Source organism: Lipotes vexillifer, unplaced genomic scaffold (assembly GCF_000442215.2).
Source record: "Lipotes vexillifer unplaced genomic scaffold, Lipotes_vexillifer_v1.1 scaffold1444, whole genome shotgun sequence".
NCBI classification, from domain to species: domain Eukaryota; kingdom Metazoa; phylum Chordata; class Mammalia; order Artiodactyla; family Lipotidae; genus Lipotes; species Lipotes vexillifer.
In genome coordinates, this window is record NW_006771128.1 from 366,707 (window position 1) to 386,997 (window position 20,291).

General features: G+C 43.2%; 1 protein-coding gene across 2 annotated transcripts in view; it reads left to right on the forward strand.

Annotated features, from left to right (window-relative positions):
• Window positions 1–79: 79 nt before the first annotated feature.
• Window positions 80–20,291, forward strand: part of XPNPEP1 (X-prolyl aminopeptidase 1) — a 54,005-nt gene continuing 33,793 nt past the window's right edge. The window contains exons 1-3 of one of the 2 annotated variants that reach the window (XM_007446522.1): window positions 80–129; window positions 7,591–7,679; window positions 12,334–12,458. In XM_007446522.1, coding sequence (XP_007446584.1) covers window positions 98–129; window positions 7,591–7,679; window positions 12,334–12,458 — 246 coding nt within the window. In that variant the 5' untranslated portion in view covers window positions 80–97. The remainder of the gene's footprint in view (window positions 130–7,590; window positions 7,680–12,333; window positions 12,459–20,291) is intronic. The other variant, XM_007446521.1, reaches the window with a different exon arrangement.

Below are 20,291 nucleotides of genomic sequence, written 5' to 3' on the forward strand. Positions count from 1 at the left end.
AGAGGCGGGCGAGGCCGGCCTCCTTCCATCCCGCAGGTCTACGGGAGATCAGCTGGTCTGCGCCGCCATGACGTGGGCCGGGGTACGTCACCGCCGAATGGCAGCCTCCAGAAAGGCACCGCGAGTAAGGTGAGGGCACTCTGCCGCGGAGCTGGTGTCCGGGCAGCGCGCGCCACCCCCGGCCCCGAGGGCGCATGTTGCACTCTGGAGGGCAGGGACGAGCGGGTGAGGAGCGGCGGGCTGCCCACCGCAGTCGGGCGCCGGTCGGGGCTGACCGGAGCCCCGCGAGCGAGGCCACGGGGAGGTAGCCATGCAGCCGGGCAAGTTCCGGTTCGTTTCCGGCGGGGTCGCGGGCATCCCCGGGCAGCCCGAGCCGGGTCCCCGGACGAGTGTGTGTGCGGTGCTGCGGCGCTCGGCCTGAGGGGGCGGTGGCCATCGCTGCCCCCTCCCCGGCCCGGCCAGAGGCCCCGCTGTGGCAGGAAGTTGACCCCTCCTGGCCCCTCCCGGGGTTCGGGGAGGCGGGCGAGCCCCTGCCCTCCCCTGCCCTCACCCCTCTACCCTGGGAATCTAATTCTCAAATTACAGTATGACAGTGTGACACCTTCAGTTCGTCTTCCTGATCTGTCGCCGCCACTAGGATCGGCAGCCGCGGCCCTTCCCACCTAGATGGTTTCAGAGGCTGTGTACGGGAATACTTGGGCATAATCTCCAGGAAAATCCCACCAGTAACCTGCCCTGGATTCAGGGAGGTGAGAAGGATAATCCTCTGGTTTCACATTAAACGGCTTTCAGCCTGTGCTTCCGCCACAACCAGGGTATACTTACCAGAGCAGCTGACAAAATGGGAGACTGAGAGATACGTTGAGATGTCCCAAAGGCCAGAAGCCAAACTCCCTGGCAATCCACACGGGATCAGCTGTCCTCTGAACAGTTGCAACTTGAATGAAGAGGCTGGACAGCATGACCAGACTCACTTGCTGAACACAGACCATGGCTTGTGCTTGTGTTTGTGAGTGGACAGATCCCAAGCTGACCTTGACTTGGACTTGGCCTTGCTACAGCATGTTGGGGATGAGTAGAGGACCTGCCCGCTCGTTGGAAGGGTGTCTGATGTGCGGCTAACCTGCATGGGGAAGGAGCTGCCTATGTGTTAAGTGCTGGAAGTGGGGTCAGGCAAGTGGATAATGAGTTCTCTTTCTAGAAACTTATAGGCCGAGAAGTAGCCTTTGAGGACCAAGTTGGTCTTTGCTGGATTCATAGAATCACAACATTTTAAGGGTAGAAGGGTCTTTCAGTATCAGCTGAGAGAGCCTCCTTACCTCACACAAGAGGCAATTGAGAGGCTGAGAGAAGGGAGGCCATTTGCCCCAGGCACCTCCCCTAATGGCAGAATTTGGGTGCCATTCAGTGTAAACATGACTTAGTTTAGGTTATGGAAACTAAACTCAAATGGACTTATGTAAGGGGGTGAGCTGGCTTCTAGTGCAGCTGAGTCCACGAGACCACACTGGCATCAGACTTGGCTTCTTTCTTACACCTCTTGGCTCTGATTTCTTCAGTGTTGGCTTCATTCTCAGGCAGACTTTCTCCTTTGGCAGGTTGTGACAGTTCTAGTCTGACAGCCCCTGCAGAAATAGAGCCCTTTTACCCAGTAGTTGGAGCAGAAATTCCAGATCTGATCCTCGCTGGACTGATTTGATCCTAATGTCCATCCCTGAACCGATCATTGTGATTTGGAGGGATGGATTGAGCAGGTCTGGGTCCCAGTACCTGGCGGGTGAGACTCATTCCAACTCTGTGGACTGAAAGTGGAGAAGAGATGTTCTCAGAAAGAAAACCTAGGTGCTCTGATCAAAAGAAGGAGGGTTGGATTCTGGGTAGGCAAAATAACATTGCCCACTTCTTCATCCTAGAACTTGTTCCATTCTACCCTTGTCTCACCTCACAGGGCACGATTAAGCATTTTGGTCCTTGTTTTGCCCCATCCTGAATGATATACATGTACGATTCTCATCATGGACTGGGGGAAGGGGGAGGGTAACAGCACTGCTGGGAATTCTTTAAAAAGAGAGAGGGAGAAGAATGTGCCATAACCATCTTATAAAAAGATTGAATAGGAAGTTCTCTGCATGCTTCTTTCTTCTTACCCATCTCATGGCACATCATGACACTGAGAAGGTGTAGGCTGAAGACGTCCTGGGCAGGAGAAGAGCACTGAGCTGGAAGTTGGCAGGCCTGGACTCCAGTTCTAGCTGTGTCATCCTATAGCCCTGAGGCCTTGAGCAAATTGTTTGATCTCTGTTTCTCAGTTTCTTTCTAGAGGGGGGAGCTGAGCTGGATCATCCCTGAGGTATATTCTAGCTGTAACATTTAATGATAGCCCTGCTTTGACTGAGAGTCTGAGAATGTGTCTGTCCAAGTAAGTGAAGGATAAATGGATCTTGGACTCTACAGAGACCAGGGTATAACAGGAGCATGACCATTTTAATGTTTAGCTGCTTTGTGGCTCCTTTGATCCTTACAGGCAGGTGGAGGTGGTGATGCTGACAGAGAGAGCTTAAACTCAAGTTCTCTGTGAGCATCAGCTGTCAGACCTGATTTCTGGTCTTGGCTTTGCAGCTCCTGATGTGTATGGCCTGTGGCAAGTTATCTTTGTTTCTTCTCTTGTGAAGTGAATGAATAGGGCTACTTCTGAATAACCTCCCTCCAGCTCTCTTGTCCTGTGTCTGAACCAGTCACTGGCACCAGTTAAATTTGAATAGATAGAGAAATTGACTTCCTTGGCTCACCATCTTGTAAATGTGCCTATGAAGTCAAGGGAGATCAGGTGAGAATGTGACTTGTATCGCTGTCCGAGAAAAGGAGGTTTCTTACTTTGTAAAATATAACAGCTTTATTGAGATATAATTCATGTACCACACAATTCACCTATTAAAAAGTACAATTAAGTGGTTTTGAGAATATTCCCAGAGTTGTACAACCATTACCACGGTCAATTTTTAGAACATTTAAATCCTCCGCAGAAGAAACCCTGTACACATTGCAGTCACTCCTCATTTCCCCAACTCCACTGCTCCCCTAGGCAACCATTAATCAACTTTCTGTCTCTGTGGATTTGCCCATTCTGGACACTGAATATGGAATCAAACAATATATGGTCTAATTTGACTGGCTTTTTTCACTTAGCATAAAATGTGTTCCAGGTTTACTGTGATGTAGCATGTATCAGTAATTATTCCTTTTTATTGCCAAATAATATTCCATTGTGTGTTTAGACCACTTTTATTTATCCATCAATTGATGGACGTTTGGGTTGTTTCTACTTTTTGGCCATTATGGATAATGCTGCTATGAACATTTGTGTGTAAGCTTTTTTTTTTTTTCCATTTTGGGCATTTTAACATGGAGACAAAAGTGGTAACAATAGCAAAGCGAAAAAATAATAATAAAAAAGACCAATATTTAAATTTCCCATCACCCAAGTCTCACACTGAAGTTCTATTCCCGTGTCCCCCATAAGCACCACTGAACTAAAAAATCTATTTTAAAGCACCCAAACCAGTCCAGACCCTCTCGAAACTAAGAGCCCCAGCCAGAGCTGTCGTCTCTCTTGGGTCCAAGCCAAGCGAGAGGAGGGTTCCGGGAAAGGCACCTCATAACTCACGCAGCGCAACGCCGGGGACGGGTTCGGGCACAGGGCACTTGGTGGGGAACTGGGGTGGCAGTCACAGCCTCTGTGCTGACACGCAGGGAAGGGGACTTCTTTTGTGATCCCAACTATTTGGTTACACAGCCAAGCAAACGTGACTAGAGAGTTGGGTTAGCGGAACAGGAACCCGGGCCTCAGAAACAGACCAGGCCGCTTCCAGCAGGATCCAGTGGGGGGAAGGGGGTTGGAATACAGACAGAAGCACAAAGGCGATAAAGGCTGGTTGTGTGTAAGCTTTTATGTGGACTTAGTTTTCTTCGGTATGCACTTAGGAGTGGAATTGCTGGGTCATAGGCTAACGCTGTATTTAATCTTTTCAGGAATGCTAGACAGTTTTCCAAAGCTATTATACCATTTTACATTCCCACCAGCAATGTCTGGGTGTTCCAATTTTTCCACATCCTTGCCCATACTTGTTATGTCTGGTTTTTTGTTTTTCTGTTTGTTTTTAATTATAATCTTCCTAGTGGATGTGAAGTGGTATCTCATTGTGGTTTTGATTTGCATTTCCCTAATGAATGATGATGTTGAAAATCTTTTCATGTGATTATTGGCCATTTGTATATCTTCTTAGGAGAAATATCTATTAAAACCTTTGACCATTTAAAAATTGTAATATTTGTCTTTTTATTTTTGAGTTGTAATAGTTATATACTCTGGATACTAGAATCTTATCATATATATGAGTTGCAAATATTTTCTCATTTTATGGGTTGTCTTTTCACTTTCTTTATGGTATCCTTTGAAGCATAAAAGTCTTTAATTTAGTGAAGTCCAGTCTATTTTTCTTTTGGGGCATGTGATTTTGATGTCATATCTAAGAAATTATTGCCTAATTCAAGGTCAGGCAGATTTATGCCTGTGTTTTCTTCTAAAAAAACATTTATGTCTGTGTGATCCATTTTGAGTTAAGTTTTGTATATAGTGTGAGGGTAGACGTTCAGCTTGGTTCTTTTACATGTGAATATCCAGGTGTCCCATCATCATTTGTTGAAGAGACTATAGTTTTCTCCATTGAATGGTACCCTTGTAAAAAATTGACAGTAAATGTGACGGTTTATTTCTGAATTCCATTTCATTGATCTATAAGTCTAGACTTTTGCCAGTACCACACTGTCTTGATTACTGTAGTTTTATTAGTTTTGAAATCAGGAAGGGTGAATCCTTCAACTTTGTTCTTTTTCATGATTGTTTTAGTTATTCTGGATTCCTTGCATTTCTGTATGGATTTAGGATCTGCTTGTAAATTTCTACATAGAAGCTAGCCAGAATTTGATAGGAATTGCATTGAATCTGTAGATTATTTGGGGGAGTATTGCCATTTTAACAATATTGTCTTCCAACCCATGAACACTTATTTAGGTCTTCTTTAATTTCTTATTATTTCCACTTATTTAGGTCCACTTTCCACTTATTTAGGTCTTCTTTAATTTCTTTCAAAATCCTTTGTAGTTTTCAGAGTATAGGTTTTTTACCTCTTTTGTTAAATTTATTCCTAGGTATTTATGGGTTTGATGCTGTCATAAATGAACTTTTCTTAATTTCATTTTTGCATTGTCCATTGCAAGTATGTAGAAATACAACTGATTTTTGTATGTTGATTTAGTATACTGCATTCTTCTTCTTTTTTTTTTGGCCACGTTACATGACATGAGGGATCTTAGTTCCCCAACCAGTGATCGAACCCGTGCCCCTGCAGTGGAAGCGTGGAGTCCTAACCACTGGACCACCAGGGAATGCCCTGTATCCTGCATTCTTGATGAGCTTGTTTGCTAGTTCTGATTTTTTGTGTGGATTCTTTAGGATTTTCTATATTGAAGGTAATGCCATTTGCAGTAGAGATAGTTTTACTTCTTTTTTGCTAATCTGGATGGCTTTTGTTTTAGTTTCTTGCCTTATTGCCCTGCATATGACCTCCAGCACAGTCTTGACTAGAGGTAGCAAGAGTGGACATCTCTATTTTGTTCCTGATCTTAGGGAGAAAGCATTCAGCCTTTTGACATTAAGGTTGATGTTAGCCATGGCTTTTGTAGTATTCTTGATCAGACTGAGGAACTTCTCCTTTTCTAGTTTGTTGAGTACTTTCATCATGAAGGGGTGTTGGATTTTGTCAAATGCTTTTTCTGTGTTTATTGAGATGATGATGTAGTTTTTGTTCTTTATCCTATTGACATTGTGTATTACATTAATTTTTATATGTTGAACCAATCTTGAATACCTGGGATAAATTCCACTTGGTGATGTTGTGTGATCCTTTTATATCTTACTGGATTCAGTTTGCTAGTATTTTGTTGAGGATATTTGCATTTATATTTATAAGAAATATTTAAGTACCTTACTTTTTAATGAAAGAATATACGGTTCCCCCAGTAAAGGACACCTCATTCTGTCCAAGGAAATTAAAGTAGCAGCCATCTAAGAGCAGGCCTGGAGTGACTGGTGAAAATGTCTGGCTGTGTGGTGGTCTGAGCACATACAAATGTGGTAAAATTATAACAAAACTATTTTTAAGTTCATAGCTGAATAAAATCTAAAACCCTTTCTATAGCCTACAACAGGCTCCTTGTTGCCTCTGATCTTGTCTCCTAACCACTTACCTCCCTGTCCCCCAACACACACAATACCACACTGGCCTCCTTGCTTTCCTTCAGGTATACCATGCCTTAGGGCCCTTGCACTTGCTGTTCCCCTTTTCTGGAGTGTTTTTGCCCTAGACATCCACATGGCTCCATCCCTCACTTTTTTTTAGGTCTCTGCTAAAATGTCATCTGTTAGTAAAGAGGCCTTGCCTGGCAACCCCATCTAAAATAACCTTTCCTCTTACCTCTCTGACACTGTCTTCCCGTGCCCTGCTTGACTTTTTTTTCATAGAACACATACTCACTGCCTGTTAGACTGTTTTCTTGTGTCTGTTGCCTCTCCTCCTATATCCTCCCCTTCTAGGATCCTCCTGCTCTCCCCTGCCCCACCATGTAAACCTCTTGAGGTCAGAGATGTTCTCTGTTTTGTTCACTGTTGTGTCTAGAATAGGGCCTGGATTATAGAAGATTTTCAGTAATTCAGTAAATATTTGTTGACTGACTGGGCTTGAAAGAAAGAGAAATCCTCAGGTGCCAGAAATGTAGGGGAGCTTAAAGCCTGCATGGCAGCTGGTAAGCTGAGCCTTGAGGGATTATACATGCTGTAGGCCTTCATAGTTGGGGTCCACAGCACCAGACTATCCTTGTATGAGGACAGGACACTTGTATGTAAATCTCCTTGCTGAGAAGTTAAAGTGAAAATTAATCTCAGAAGCAAACAGCAGTGACAGCAGTGCTTGTACAATCCAGGATACGTCTCATTCTCATAGATAAAATAGTCTGTGAGTCTATAAGAAAAAGAATGACCCACCAAGAGGGAGCCAGCAGACCGAGCAAACTTGAGGATTACTATTCCAAGACCTTCTAATGGAGGGTCTGAAATGAATTTTAAAATAAGGGCCCCAAATAATTAAAGCTAAGAGAAGGAATAGAAACCATAGTGAAGGAGTATGACACCATGAAGAAAGGACAGGCAAATTTGAAAAAGAACCAAATAGAACTGTACATGTGAAAAATATAGTCATTGCAAATAAAATATTTTTAGACTAGTTAAACAGGAGATTAGACATAGCTGAAGAGAAATCATGAATTAGAGATTGGGACTGAGAAGGTTTACCTGCCAATGGTCTTGTTGTATCTGCAAGTTTTATCTGAAACTTATGTCATCACTGATACTGGGGTGAGAGTTCTTCTGACTCATGAACGAAAACGGCTAAGTCAAGTTGATGTTCCTCTCTGACTAAGCCTTGCCACGTTTACTAAGGTCAAAGTCTGCAATATCCTGTTCTTTCTCTTCCTTAGGGCAAACTACCAGGATTTTCAGCTGAAAAATCTAAGAATAATTGAACCTAACGAGGCGACACACTCAGGAGACCCAGGTGTAGAAACAGGTAATAATTTTGTTTGTTACTGAGATGGAACATCTCAAAAGGATTTGGGGTTCCCTCACCCCAACACCAAGTTGGGAGAGAAGAGAGGGTAAGGGATTAATAATTGATCATGCGTGGGGATGAAGGGATATATATCTGGAAATTAAAAACCATTTTGTCTTCTGGTTTCCCTGGTTGTTTGTTATTGTTCTTATGTGTGTGTGTATATAGCTATTTTTCAGTAGAAAGTTAGAGTTATGGTTTTTGCATTTCCTGTTCTTGGGATGGTGGTGATGGTGGTGGTAGTGGTAGAGACAGGTTGTTATTGAGACAGTCCTATTCTGATTTTTCTAATTTCTAATGTAATCCTTTATTGACCACCTTAGAGATTAGCTTTCAGTTTTCATCATAAGACTATGAAATAAGAAAAGTTTATGGTGTTTTATTGTGCTTTATAAATTGAATGGGCATTCAGGAAAATCTTTTTGGGAAAATTTTCTGGAACCATATCCTCTTCCCAGGACTGGTTAGTTATATTATTGGGTTGCCAGAAACCTGAATTCTGAAAAGTGGTGTATTTCTATATTTCTGGCCCATGTAAACTGGTGCTTTTCTGTGGGCTACCCAGGAGAACTATAGTGTTTCCTTCTAGTTGACTGAAAAAATCAATCCCGTGAAGCACATTAGAAACCATAACGGATCTCTCTTTGGAAGGTCAATGCTGCAACTACATGCAATTTTAGGTCCTTTTTCTTTAAAAATGTAGATGTATCCAACACATTTTGGGCCGTGTTAGGAGGGAGGAGAGGAAGGAATGGGAAAAAGAGGAAGTAGGAAAGGGAAAAGTGATAGAACAATTGAATTTAGAGTTTGAAGAGAACTTACCTTTCTTTTTATTACATGTGAAGAAATAGAGGTTCAGGGAGCTTCAGTTGTCTGAGGTTGTAAATCCCAGCTGGAAACTGGAGCCCACTTGTTTCGATTCCTTTGGTCTTAGAATGCTTTAAGAGAGCCTCTGTTATGTTCCCTAGATAATATGATCTAATAGAGTGTGGGCTTGGTGATTGGCTAGAGCTTGGGTCCTGGTCCTGATGACCCAGCTGATTTGGGCAAGGATTTAACTCCTGTTTATTTATCTGTAAAATGGGAATAGTGAAATCTCCCTGGGGGGGATTATTGTGAGAATTAACCACTAATGTATGTAAAGCCCTTGGCCCTTGCTCAGCAGTGGGACAGAGAAACAAACCACCATCTCTAAAGCTATGGATGCTGGAAAAGCAGCTTGGCATCTGTGCAAATGTTAAGATGCTGAAATTGGAGTAAACTAGTCCCTTCTCTTCTTAATAACAAGGCATGGAGGAATCCCAGCTGGTGCTTCAGATTCAGATTCAAATAATATTTCTTGAGCTTCTACAATGTATCAGATGCTGTGCATGGAGCTTTCGCACATGCTGTCATGTTAAATTCTTCTAGCCACCCAGTGAGGTAAACAGGGTGTGCTCTTCATGTACTTCCAAGCAGTGAAAAGTCTTTTGTTTGTGATAAAGGCTGAAGGTTTAGGAGCTTATGTCTAAAAGCAGACCCACATATGCAAGAGACTTTCAAATGAGTCATTCTTTTTAAAGCATGATTTAAAAATACGTGGCAATGTATGGGCTAATTTTACATCATGGCCTAGGTTTGTTGTTCTTGGCTCCCCCCTTCCCTGCACACCCTGATTAGCTCTTGGCTGCTTCTAACATTTCTGAAAAGTAATGGGATATGGAATGAGCAGATGCTATTATACAGCATCTTCTAGGATCGTAGCTTTCTTTCACTGAAGATTCATTACTGTTATGCTGAGTCTGAAAAGATCATAGACACAAAGTTGTGATATTCATTCAGCCATCTTTCAGTGAGTGTAGGCATATGTTAGGTGCTTGGCTAGATACATGGATTCAGAGATGAAGATGACATGGTCCCTGCCTTAAGGAGAAGCAATATATATACCTAATGCACCATTTATCACTTTGCTTTCATAGTTAGTTAATTGTGTATCTACCTCTAGTAATTGCAAACACAACATTTACTGTATGCCAGGCACTGTTTCTAAGTGCTTTGTATATAGTAGCCCATTTAATGCTCATAAAAATTACCCTATGAGGATCACCAGCCATGATTTTCACCTCTGCCATCTTGACTCATTTCAACTGCTGCCACCTCAGTGGCTGAGTCTTATAATTATACCTTCTTTGTCTCCTCCTCAGCTCTAGCTGCTCACCCATTCAGTCACTTTTAAGGCCTGTTGGCCTGTGGCCACCTCTCCCTCAGCCACCTTTGCCCATTGTATCCTCCTCCTTGATAGGTGCTTCCACTGCCACAGCCCATTCGTTGCCACAGCCACTGCCCCTTATCACATCTTATCTGTTAGTTGTGGTATTGGGAGTTCTTTCATTGGGTCTGATATAGGTGACAAGTGGCTGCATCAGACTCAGGACACCGACCAAATATGAAGGGCATGAAGGATGAGGAAGGAAGGCGCAGGGGAAATGTTAATAGTGGTGAGGGGGGCAGGTGCCACTGTGGGGGGAGGTGTGAAGATGCCACTGTAGTGGAGTGAAACTGAGGATGCTGGTGATTCTGGGGAGGCCAGTCAAGAGGAGGAATGTAATGACGAGGCAAGAGATGGTGATGAAGGTCAGAATGTGGTGTTGAAGAGGCCGGTTGTGGTGACCAGGAAGCAGAGGATGTCTTTGACCGGCTCCATTTTGCCTTTGATGGTTTTCAGTTTGTAATTGAGGATTTTGTGCTTGCCATTAGTTCTGTTGACTTCATTGATGAAGTCAGTAACATAATATCGATCCATACTACAGTCAGTGCTATAAACACCCAGTCGGTGCCATCAAAATCTGTTAAGTCAGGATGTGCCCAAATAGAAGCCAAATTCTATGAGGAAATTAATGATCTTGAAAGAAAATATACTGGCTGCTCTCATATAGTTGCTTTTTCAAATTCCAGATGCTCAGGCTGTACTCCAGACTAATTAAATAAGTTCCCCAGGTAGTTCTCATGTGCAGCCAAGGTTGGAATACTGCTCCAAAGGATGTCTACGTTTTTGCTTGACTTTTAAAAATGTTAAATTGCTCAGAAATATGGTTCGGAAACACAGATTTATTCTGGAGCTCCTGAAAGACGTCATAATAAAGTTTTCAGATGCTGGCAAGCTTATGAGGTCATAATAGGCTTCATTTTGAACCCAGTGGAGGTATTGACATATAAATTTAGGTCAGATTAGATACTTCTGATCCCTCTTTTTCAAGTACATGAGAAATTATAGGCTCAGTAGGTCAGACAAAAGGAAAGGATGTCCCTCTGAAACGTATTCAGAAGCATCTGTAATGCAGGGATCATGGACATGTTTGAATCATGAACAGGACCATTCCCACTATCTGTCTCTTTGAGTACTTCTGTCCTTTGGGGACTTCTGAGTGGGAGCCCTGAGGCCAGCAGCTGAAGCTGCCCTTTCAGATTATGAATAAAATGGGGCACTTTTTCAGTGAGTCCCAAGAGTAGTAGTATGGTTCCTCGTAGGGGAATCTGTTGGAGATAACCATAAAGACTGAGGCTTTTATAGCCTAAGGTGCTGGTGATGATGGAGAAACAGCAGATAAAAATGCTAAAGAAAAAACCAAAAAAAAAGGATCTATATCTAGCAGAGTACAAGCCACAGTGAGCCAGGGTGTAAATTCTTGAAGATAACCTGTAGTACAATAGCTTCAATGTAAATTACTTACAGCATTGTATATTAGGATGTTTTTGGTTAAACATCCAGGTATTTTTTGTTTTTGGTTAAACATCCAGGTATTTTTTATTTGTTTAAAAAATGGGTTGGCAAAATCCAAAAGTCTGACAACACCAAGTGGTGGCTAGGATGTGGACCAGCAAGAACTTGCATTCATTAATGGTGGGAATGCAAAATGGTACAACCACTTTAGAAGACATTTTGGTAGTTTCCTACAAAACCAAATATACTCTTACCATATGATCCAGCAATCATGTGCCTTGGTATTTATCCAAAGGAATTGAAAACTTATGTCTACAGAAAAACCTGCAACATGGTTGTTTTATTTTTATTCATAATCACCAAAACTTGGGAGCAACCAAGGTGTCCTTCAGTTTGTGAATGAATAAACAAACTGTGGTACCTCCAGACAATGGAATATTATTCAGCAATGAAAAGAGATGAACTGTGAATCCATGAAGAGACATGGAGGAATCTTAAATGCATATTGCTAAGTGAAAGAAGCCTATCTGAAAAGGCTATATACTGTAAGATTACAACAATATGACTTTCTGGAAAAGGCAAAACTATGGAGATAGTAAAAAGATTAGTCATACCAGTGGATTGGGGGGAGGGGAAAGAAGGATGAATAGACTGAGCAGAGAAGATTTTTAGGGCAATGAAAACTTTTAAACTATTAAATCATAATGATGGATACGTGTCATTATACATTTGTCAAAACCCATAGAGTATACAGCACCAACAGTGAATCCTAATGTAAACTATGGACTTCGGGGGATTGTGATGTGTCAATAGAGATCATCAGTTATAACAAATGTACCACTCTGGTACTTAACTAGTCATTGAGTGGTGTGGAGCAGTCTGGTTTTGGTACAAACTCTCCTGTTGTTGCAGACAGCAGAATGGCTCCAAAGGTAACTTCGGAGCTGCTTCGGCAGCTGAGACAAGCCATGAGGAACCTGGAGTATGTGACAGAACCAATCCAGGCCTACATCATCCCGTCGGGAGATGCCCACCAGGTACTGAGTGGAGATGGGCTGGTGATGGAACTCGTCAGCCCCTCATTTCTTTTTATTCCTTTCCCTCAGCCCCAGTGTGTTTGTAGGATTCAAGTTGTCAACGCACATCTAAGCATGTTCTCCAGGGCTAGACACAGGGACCTGTGTCCAGTAGAGTCTCACTGAATGCTTATTGATTTGGCCCTGGCTTCCTTATTTCCAATGTATATAGCTAGCTTTCAATAAATTGTGGAAGAATTAGGAGATAAATGAAGGGGCAGAAGGCTGGACCTCTCTGTTGCTGATGCACTTTACCCCATCTCCTTTGCCACACCACGTCCCCAGCAGAATTGTCTGTCCTGCCTCCCTTCTCCCCATCCAGACTGTCCTGTCCCACTGGCACAGCCAGAAGGGCAGCCAGAAATTCATCTTGGATCTCCACTCTAGCAGGTTTTAGGGATGATTCTGTATATTACCCCTATCATCCCCCCAGCCACCACCTTTGGTGGAAGCATTTCAATAAGTGCCCTCTATATCTGAGAACACGAGTGATTTAATTATGGGAGAGTCGGGTTTAGAGAGGTGGAGACTGCAGGTGATGGGGCTGAAAAGCAGAGGATGAAAGGATTCTAGGATTTACTTTTTTAGCTCATTGAGTCAGCAGGTGTTTGGATGCCTACACCATGGTCATGGTACTTCAGGCTTACAAAGACGAATTTAAGTTTGAATTCCTGCCCTCCCCGTGTTTACGGTTTAGTAGAGACCTGAGACGGTATACAAAGTGCTATTCTTCCATAGAGTCATCTACACATATACTTTTTATAGCCTTTGTTTATGTGCACTGCTTTAGGTATGGTACATGACACAAAGATGAGAATGGTCCTGGTCTCAAGAAGCAGACAGTTTAGTAATGGAGTTAAGATATGCATACACATGTCTATATTGCAAGGTGGAATGTGGACGTGCCATCAAGAAAATCTGGGCAGAGGGCTGTGGATGTTTGAGGGTGAGAGGGGAGGGTGATGGAAGGCTTCATGGGCAGGGGAGGCATGTGAACTTGGCCTTGAAGGATGCATAGAGTTGGGTAAATAGAGAAGGGGGAAGGGATTCTAGATGGAAGGATTAGTAGGAGCAAAGGCAGAGAAGCAGGGAAGCTTAGAGTGCTTTTCAGAAACAAGTGGTAAGTTCCTCTGGCAAAAGCCTAAGGAAGTAAAAAGCAATAGTCAGAAATACTGGTGTTCTAGAATTCTTTAGTTGCAGGCAATAGAAACCACCTTGAAGTACTTTGAGCAATAAAAATGCTGCTTTATAAGGATTTAGGGGCAGGGCCACTGCACTGGCACAACTGCAGGTTGTGAATGGTACTCTCTGGAGTTGTGCCTCAGGTAGGATGTCCCGTGGAACCTGAGGGCAGGGTGCAGCTGGCCCTCTAGGAGGACTGGAATGGGAGGGGTTTCAGCTCTTGCTGCAGATAAGTTTCTTTCTGTCTCAGGCAACAAGGTAGATAGTGAATAGAAGGCCACCCCACAGTTTCTGCATATATATCTCTTTATCTGTTACTTTCAAGATACCAGATTGAGCCAGAACCTTAATTCCAAATCCAGAGTCCTGGGTGAGAACTTGATCGGTGTAGTAGCTTGTTGTTTACCCTTGGTCACTGTGAGTGTATAAGTACGTGTGTGTGTGTGTGTGTGTGTGTGTGTGTGTGTGTGTGTGTGTGTGCACGTGCTCACATGTGAGATCACGTGTGGCACTGACATGACTGATGAGGGTCTGCCATGATGGAGGGGGTGGCAGATAAGTGTATTACTGTAAGCTGAAGCTAAGTTCCCCAAAGAGGTCCACTCTAGCTGACCTCCTTTCTGCCCCTCCTCCAACGGTGGCAAACCATATGGTCGTGACAATATCAGGCCAGTGTTAACCTGGGGACAGCATCAAGATTGGACACCTGCTTGGAGGCACAGGAGATTTCCTGGCCTCAGGAGCAAATGAAGGGCTGAAATGAATAACCAAAGGGATTGGATGATTTGAGGCAACAGGATGATATTCAGGATATTTTGATGTTTAGAACAGAGTTTCCCAAAGCGTATTCTACAGCATTCCTGTTGTGTTTTGTAAGGTGTTCTGCAAAAAATGTAGTCAGGGGTCAAGAAAATAGTGAAATGAGCTGAACAGTTCCTTTTTTTTTTTTTATTGTAGTAAAAAAACATTTAACCATTTTTCACACCACTGAACAATACATCAGTGTTAACTGTGTGCACATAATTGTACAGTAGATCTCTAGAACTTTTTCGTCTTACAAACCTGAAACTACAGCCACTGAACACCTCTCCCTGTCCCTGCCAACTGCCATCCTACTTTCTAAGAATTTGACCACCTTAGGTGCCTCATCTAAGTGGAATCATGCAGTATTGTCTTTTGGTAACTAGCTTATTTCACTTAAGTGTAATGTCCTCAAGGTTCATCCATGTTGTAGCTTATGATGGGATTTCCTTCTTTTTTAAGGCTAAATAATAACCTATTGTATGCATATACTACATATTCTTTATTCATTTGTTTATGAACATTCAGGTTGCTTCTGCCTCTTGGCTCTTGTGAATAAATGCTGCACTGAACATGGATCTGTAAATGTGTCTTTGAGATCTTGTTCAGTTCTTTTGGATATATACCTGAAGTGGGATTGTTGGATCCTATAGTAATTCTATTTTTAATTTTTTCAGGAACCTCCATACTATTTCCCATGGTGGCCATGCCATTTTACATTTACCCCAACAGCGTACAAGAATTCCAATTTCTTTACATCCTTGCCGGCACTTGTTATTTCTTTTTTTTTTGATGGTGGTGTCCTAATGGATATGAGGTAAAATGTCGTGGTTTTGACTTGTATTTCCCTGGTGATTAGTGATGTTGAGCATCTTTTCATGTGCTTGTTGGCCATTTGTGTATCTTCTTTGGAGAAGTGTCTATTCAAGTCCTTTGCCCATTTGAACAGTTTCTTAACTGTAGGATTTCTCAGGGCCTTTAATATATGAGTGTGCACTGTACAACTCTAAGGAACAGGTGAAGTATTCAGCACTTTTCAGATTTAAATGTCCATGGAATTTCCACAGTCATCTCAGGAGTGGGGTAGGTAGGGACTCTGTTCCATGGAATTCCTTAGTCTGTTGACCTTCAGTAGCACTTTTTGTACCACAGTGGGTTTGAACTTGCTCCTTGAAGACGTGAGAGGAAGGGGAGGTGTACAGAGGAGAGGCCTCTGAAGATGAGGGTTTGGCAAGTAGAAGTGGATGAAGGGGTGAAGGGGGAGGTGGGAGAGCAATGTGTAAGTGTAGGAGAAGCAGCAGATCAGGCCGGAAAGGGGCTGTTGGCACGTGAGAAAGCCGAGGTGGCCGTGTACTGTAATGTTAAGTTTAGTAGGCGGGGCAGGTAAGGAGAGACTGGTGGGGTTTAGGGTGGGGCTTTGGTAACAGAATTCTTCCATTCACCTCTGTTCTCTAGATGAACAAGATTCACCAACTTCATAGGAACCAAAGTTTCATCTTGACTAAGGGCTGGATGAGTAGGTAGGGTAGCCAACATAGCTTGGGCCCGAGGAGGTGTAAGTAGCAGAGGAACTGGGCAACCCACCATTTAAGAAGGGCAGACCTTGTCCTTGTCCTTAAGGAACTCCTTTTTTCTTCTCCTGCCTGGGTACCTCTGATGGGCTCTTCCTTGCCTCCTGTCAGGCCCAGGCTTCAGCCTTTGGACTTGGGCCTCCTGTCACATGGATTCTCTGCTGGATTCACCAGTGGTGTTTTTCATTCTCTGCCTTTCAACTGATTGCATGCAGCCCATGTGTATCGGTGAGGGCGATCTTTATTGGGTCTACCAATTCAGGTGTTAATCTTTTCCAGAAACAACCTCACAGACACACCAAGAAATAATGTTTTACCAGCTGGCTATCTGGGAATCCCTTAGCAAGTCAAGTTGACACATAACATTAAACCTCATAGCACTAGCACACTGTTGTCCGAAACTGGGTCTCTCCTTTGAAAGGGTCTCACAGGCTGTTGTGGAGCAGCAGCCAAACTCCTACTAGTTCTGCTTTATTTATGAACCTTCACCTCCAGGTGAGGCCTCATTGTATGGAAAGATTTGACCTGTGAGTATTACTTGCAGTAACCTTTGAAGGTTTCCAGTTAAGGGTGTGCTGGAAGCTTTGTAGTGTTGGTATTTCAGTTTCAGTTTTCTTTTGCCTGGAGTTAGGATAAAATCTGTATGTTTACTGGTAGGGGACGTTCTTGTAGCCAAGCCAAGTTTATCTTGATGTTCTTGGTCCTGGGTGCTGTTCCTGAGCCAACTTTTTTTGGTATCATAATGCTGGTTTTTGGTCTAATACCCTGATTGATTTTTTTAAATTCTGTCTTTGACATTAGGTGTGACCTAATAGACCCAAAGCAATTTTTTATTCAGCTTTGGGAATGGCAGCGACACTGGCCAAACCCCAGTGATGTTCCAGGCTTTCCCTCAGTGTTTTACCTCCTGCTAATGGATCTGGAATATCAGAATTGGATGGCTCCTCCCTAAATGAGGAACTTGAAGCTCTAAACCTGGAAAAATGTGTTTTCCAGCAACATCCTGAAAACACAAAAAGTTAAGCTTGCTTGATATGAGCTGGCACTTTTATTGCAGAAGTCTCTATTTGTTTAGACTTCACAAACTTATATTCTTGTACTCTTGCTGTCCTCTTCTCTCTCACCTCCCTCCCCACTACCCCCCCCCCCATTTTTCTTTTATAATCTTTGGTTATCATTTCTATTGCTGTAGCTTAGCCATTTGCCTTACAAGGCGGGAGAAGTTGTGTTTTGCTTGTCTGGTGCATATTTCCTGACTACCATATCAGGGCTAAGTATTGGGACAAATGTAAAAGGCAAGCAGTTAGCATATAGGTAGGCGTATGGGCTCTAGAAACTGTCTGGGTTCAGGTGGCAGATTTGCCACTTAACTAGCTGCTTGACCTCAAGTAAGTTACCTCAAACTCCTAAGTGTCAGGTAAACTCTCTGCGTCTCAGTTTCCCCACCAGCAAAAATGGGACAGTGACATATCTATCTCTTAGGGCTGTTGTTAGGATCAAATGAGTTAATAGATATAAATGCTTAAAGCATGTCTGTCACTAATAAGTCTCATTATATTAGCTGCTATTTCTGTTGTTGTTATTATTACTATTATAGAAATGAATGAGGGAAAATATTCCCTTAAAGAGGTTAAAGAGTAGATACAGCCCCAGTCACAAATCTAACACAAAATGTGACTAGTAAATGTCATAGGAAGGAACTGAATCAGCACTGTCTAGTAGGAATATATGAGGCACATATGTAGTTTTAACTATTCTAATAGCCATAGTAAAAAACCAGTAAAAAGAAACAGTGAAATTATTTTTAATAATACATTTTATTTACCCCAGTATGACCAAAATATTATCATTTCATCACATCATCAGTATAAAAAATCATTAGTGAAATAGTTTACATTTCTTTTTTTATACTGAGTCTTCAATTCTGGTATGTATTTCATTACAAAACATCTCAACTTGAACGTGGAACGTTCGTTGGAAATATTTGATCTGTATTTAGATTTCATAAAATTTACAGTTGAAAAAGTGGCCTTACATACCAAAGTTGTTCTAAACATACTTAAAAAGTTTTGTAATAACTGAGCCTTGAGCATCAGTTTTAACATTTATATTTAAATTAGTTGAAATAAAATCAGACATTTAGTTTCTCAGTCACATTAGCCACATTTCAAGTGCTTGGTAGCTACATGTGTCTGGTGGCTACTCTAATGCTAAGCACAGATTTAAAGTGTGGACTGAACTCATAGGTGAGAGGGAATATTTTAAGCTGGCAGGGTCAAGGAAGGCTTCATGATGGAAATGCATTTAAATTGGAATGTGAACAGGTAGAATTTGGGTGCTTATAGGCAGAGAGGTGCAAGAAATACCATGGGCAAATCCATGGAAGTAGGAGAACATGAATAATGCTAACCCTAAAGAAGAAAGAATAATAGGGTCTGGTCAAGGCCACTCAGGAGCCACCAGAGTCAGGAGTTTAGGTTTCTGATAGACAGTAGGAACCCACTGAAGGTCTTTGAATAAGAGAGTGACACGATCAATCAACGGGAGCAGTGTTCAGTGTGGACTGGAGAAGGGAGACACTGGGAACTGAGAAGCCTGTTCCGAGGCCAGTGCAGGATCCCAGCGTCGGGGTACAGAGGGCCTGGGCTTGGGTGCTGGTCTTAGGAGTAGAGAAGAAGGGAAGGATTTGGAGGAGAAGCGGTAGATAGGTTGAGCGAGGACCTTGCGGGCAGATGACCGAGGGACCTGGGAAGTTTGGAAGCTGACAGGGTTTGTGGTGCCATCCACAGAAAGAAATGAGAAGCCCCACGTTCCCTGTTTCAGGTCCTGTGGAGAGGAGGGCCCTCGTTGGGATGACTGTTAAGTGGGACTCTGGGTCCTTGCCAGGACTGTGAAGAAAGGGAGGAAGTGCTGGCTTTGTGTGTGTCCTGCCGCAGGAGCCTCCTCAGTAATAGAGAGGCTGCTGTGCTCTGGGGCTCTTGTTGCTGTTTCGTTTCAGGCTAGATTCAGGGTTGATGGAATTTCTCCTACGGGTTGGGGAGGGGGAGGGTGTTAGAGAAATGAAGAGGATATTCTGTCCTTTGTGTACTTTCCAAAGCACAAATACACACACCCACACACTGTTGCATGTTGGAGACAACACGCACCCCGAATATGTAATTGTGCAAGGACTTGGCACTCCAGGGGTCAGCTCCTCTCTGTCCTTTGCGACTCTAAGGGTTTTTTCTTTTAAACTCAGAACAACGGTTTTAGTATTAATGAGTTTGGGCCCGGGGGAGACTTTTTCAGCGAGGAAGTGTCCATTCTCTCTTGTAATCTGGGTGTTTTCTTGTACCTTCTAGGCCAAATGTTGGGATTTGCGGGCACGACTGGCCCCAAACCAGGAGAATCATTGGCTGGGGCCAGAACTGCCCTGGCCCCACCTTTGAGAAATCCGAACTCTTCATCCTCCCCTTCTGTGAGGCCCCTCGTCTGCGTCTGCTTCGGGGCTCGGCTTAGTCCACAGATCCCATCCTTGCGGGGGTGGCTCTGCCACCTTGAGCTTTTGGCTGTGTTTGTTGGTTCCTCCTTCTGGAAGACATGACTCCGATTTTCCGAAACTCTTTTTGATTCTACTCCCATTCCTCCAGGAGCTGGCTTCCTGTTTTTATTTCTTAAATAGGCTTTCTCCTGGGGTGGAGGTAGTGATTTTTATCCCGGAGTGATCTTATTCACCGTATTAACTAGAGTAACACTAGCTGTGGTAACACATCTCAAAGTTTCAGTGACTCTGTATTGTAGAGCCTTATTTCTTGTTCATGTAGCAGTCCAGAGTGGGAGTTCCTGGTTGGTGGGTGACTTTCTTCCACTAGGAAGAAGAGTGATTCAGGGATTCAGGCACTTTCCATCCTGTGATGCCACCGTTCCAGCTGGCGGAAGGGAAGGAGTATGGAGAGGGTGCGTCCATCTTTAACTGCCCTGACTCAGATATCACTTCCCACCCACTTTCCGTTGGTGAGAACTAGTCATGTGATCCTGCCTAGATGCAAGGGGGCCTGGGAAATGAAGTCCTGGATGGGAAACCAACCGCTCTTCAGTGACTTTACAGTAAGGAAAGGGCGTGAATCTTTGGGCAGCTATCCATTTTTCCCACATACCTTGACTTGGTTTCATTTAAGAGACAAGAAAGCCAGTAAGTGGGGGAGCCAGGCTTGAACATAGGTTTGATTCCTGCATGTAGGAGACATCTGTTATGTGGTTG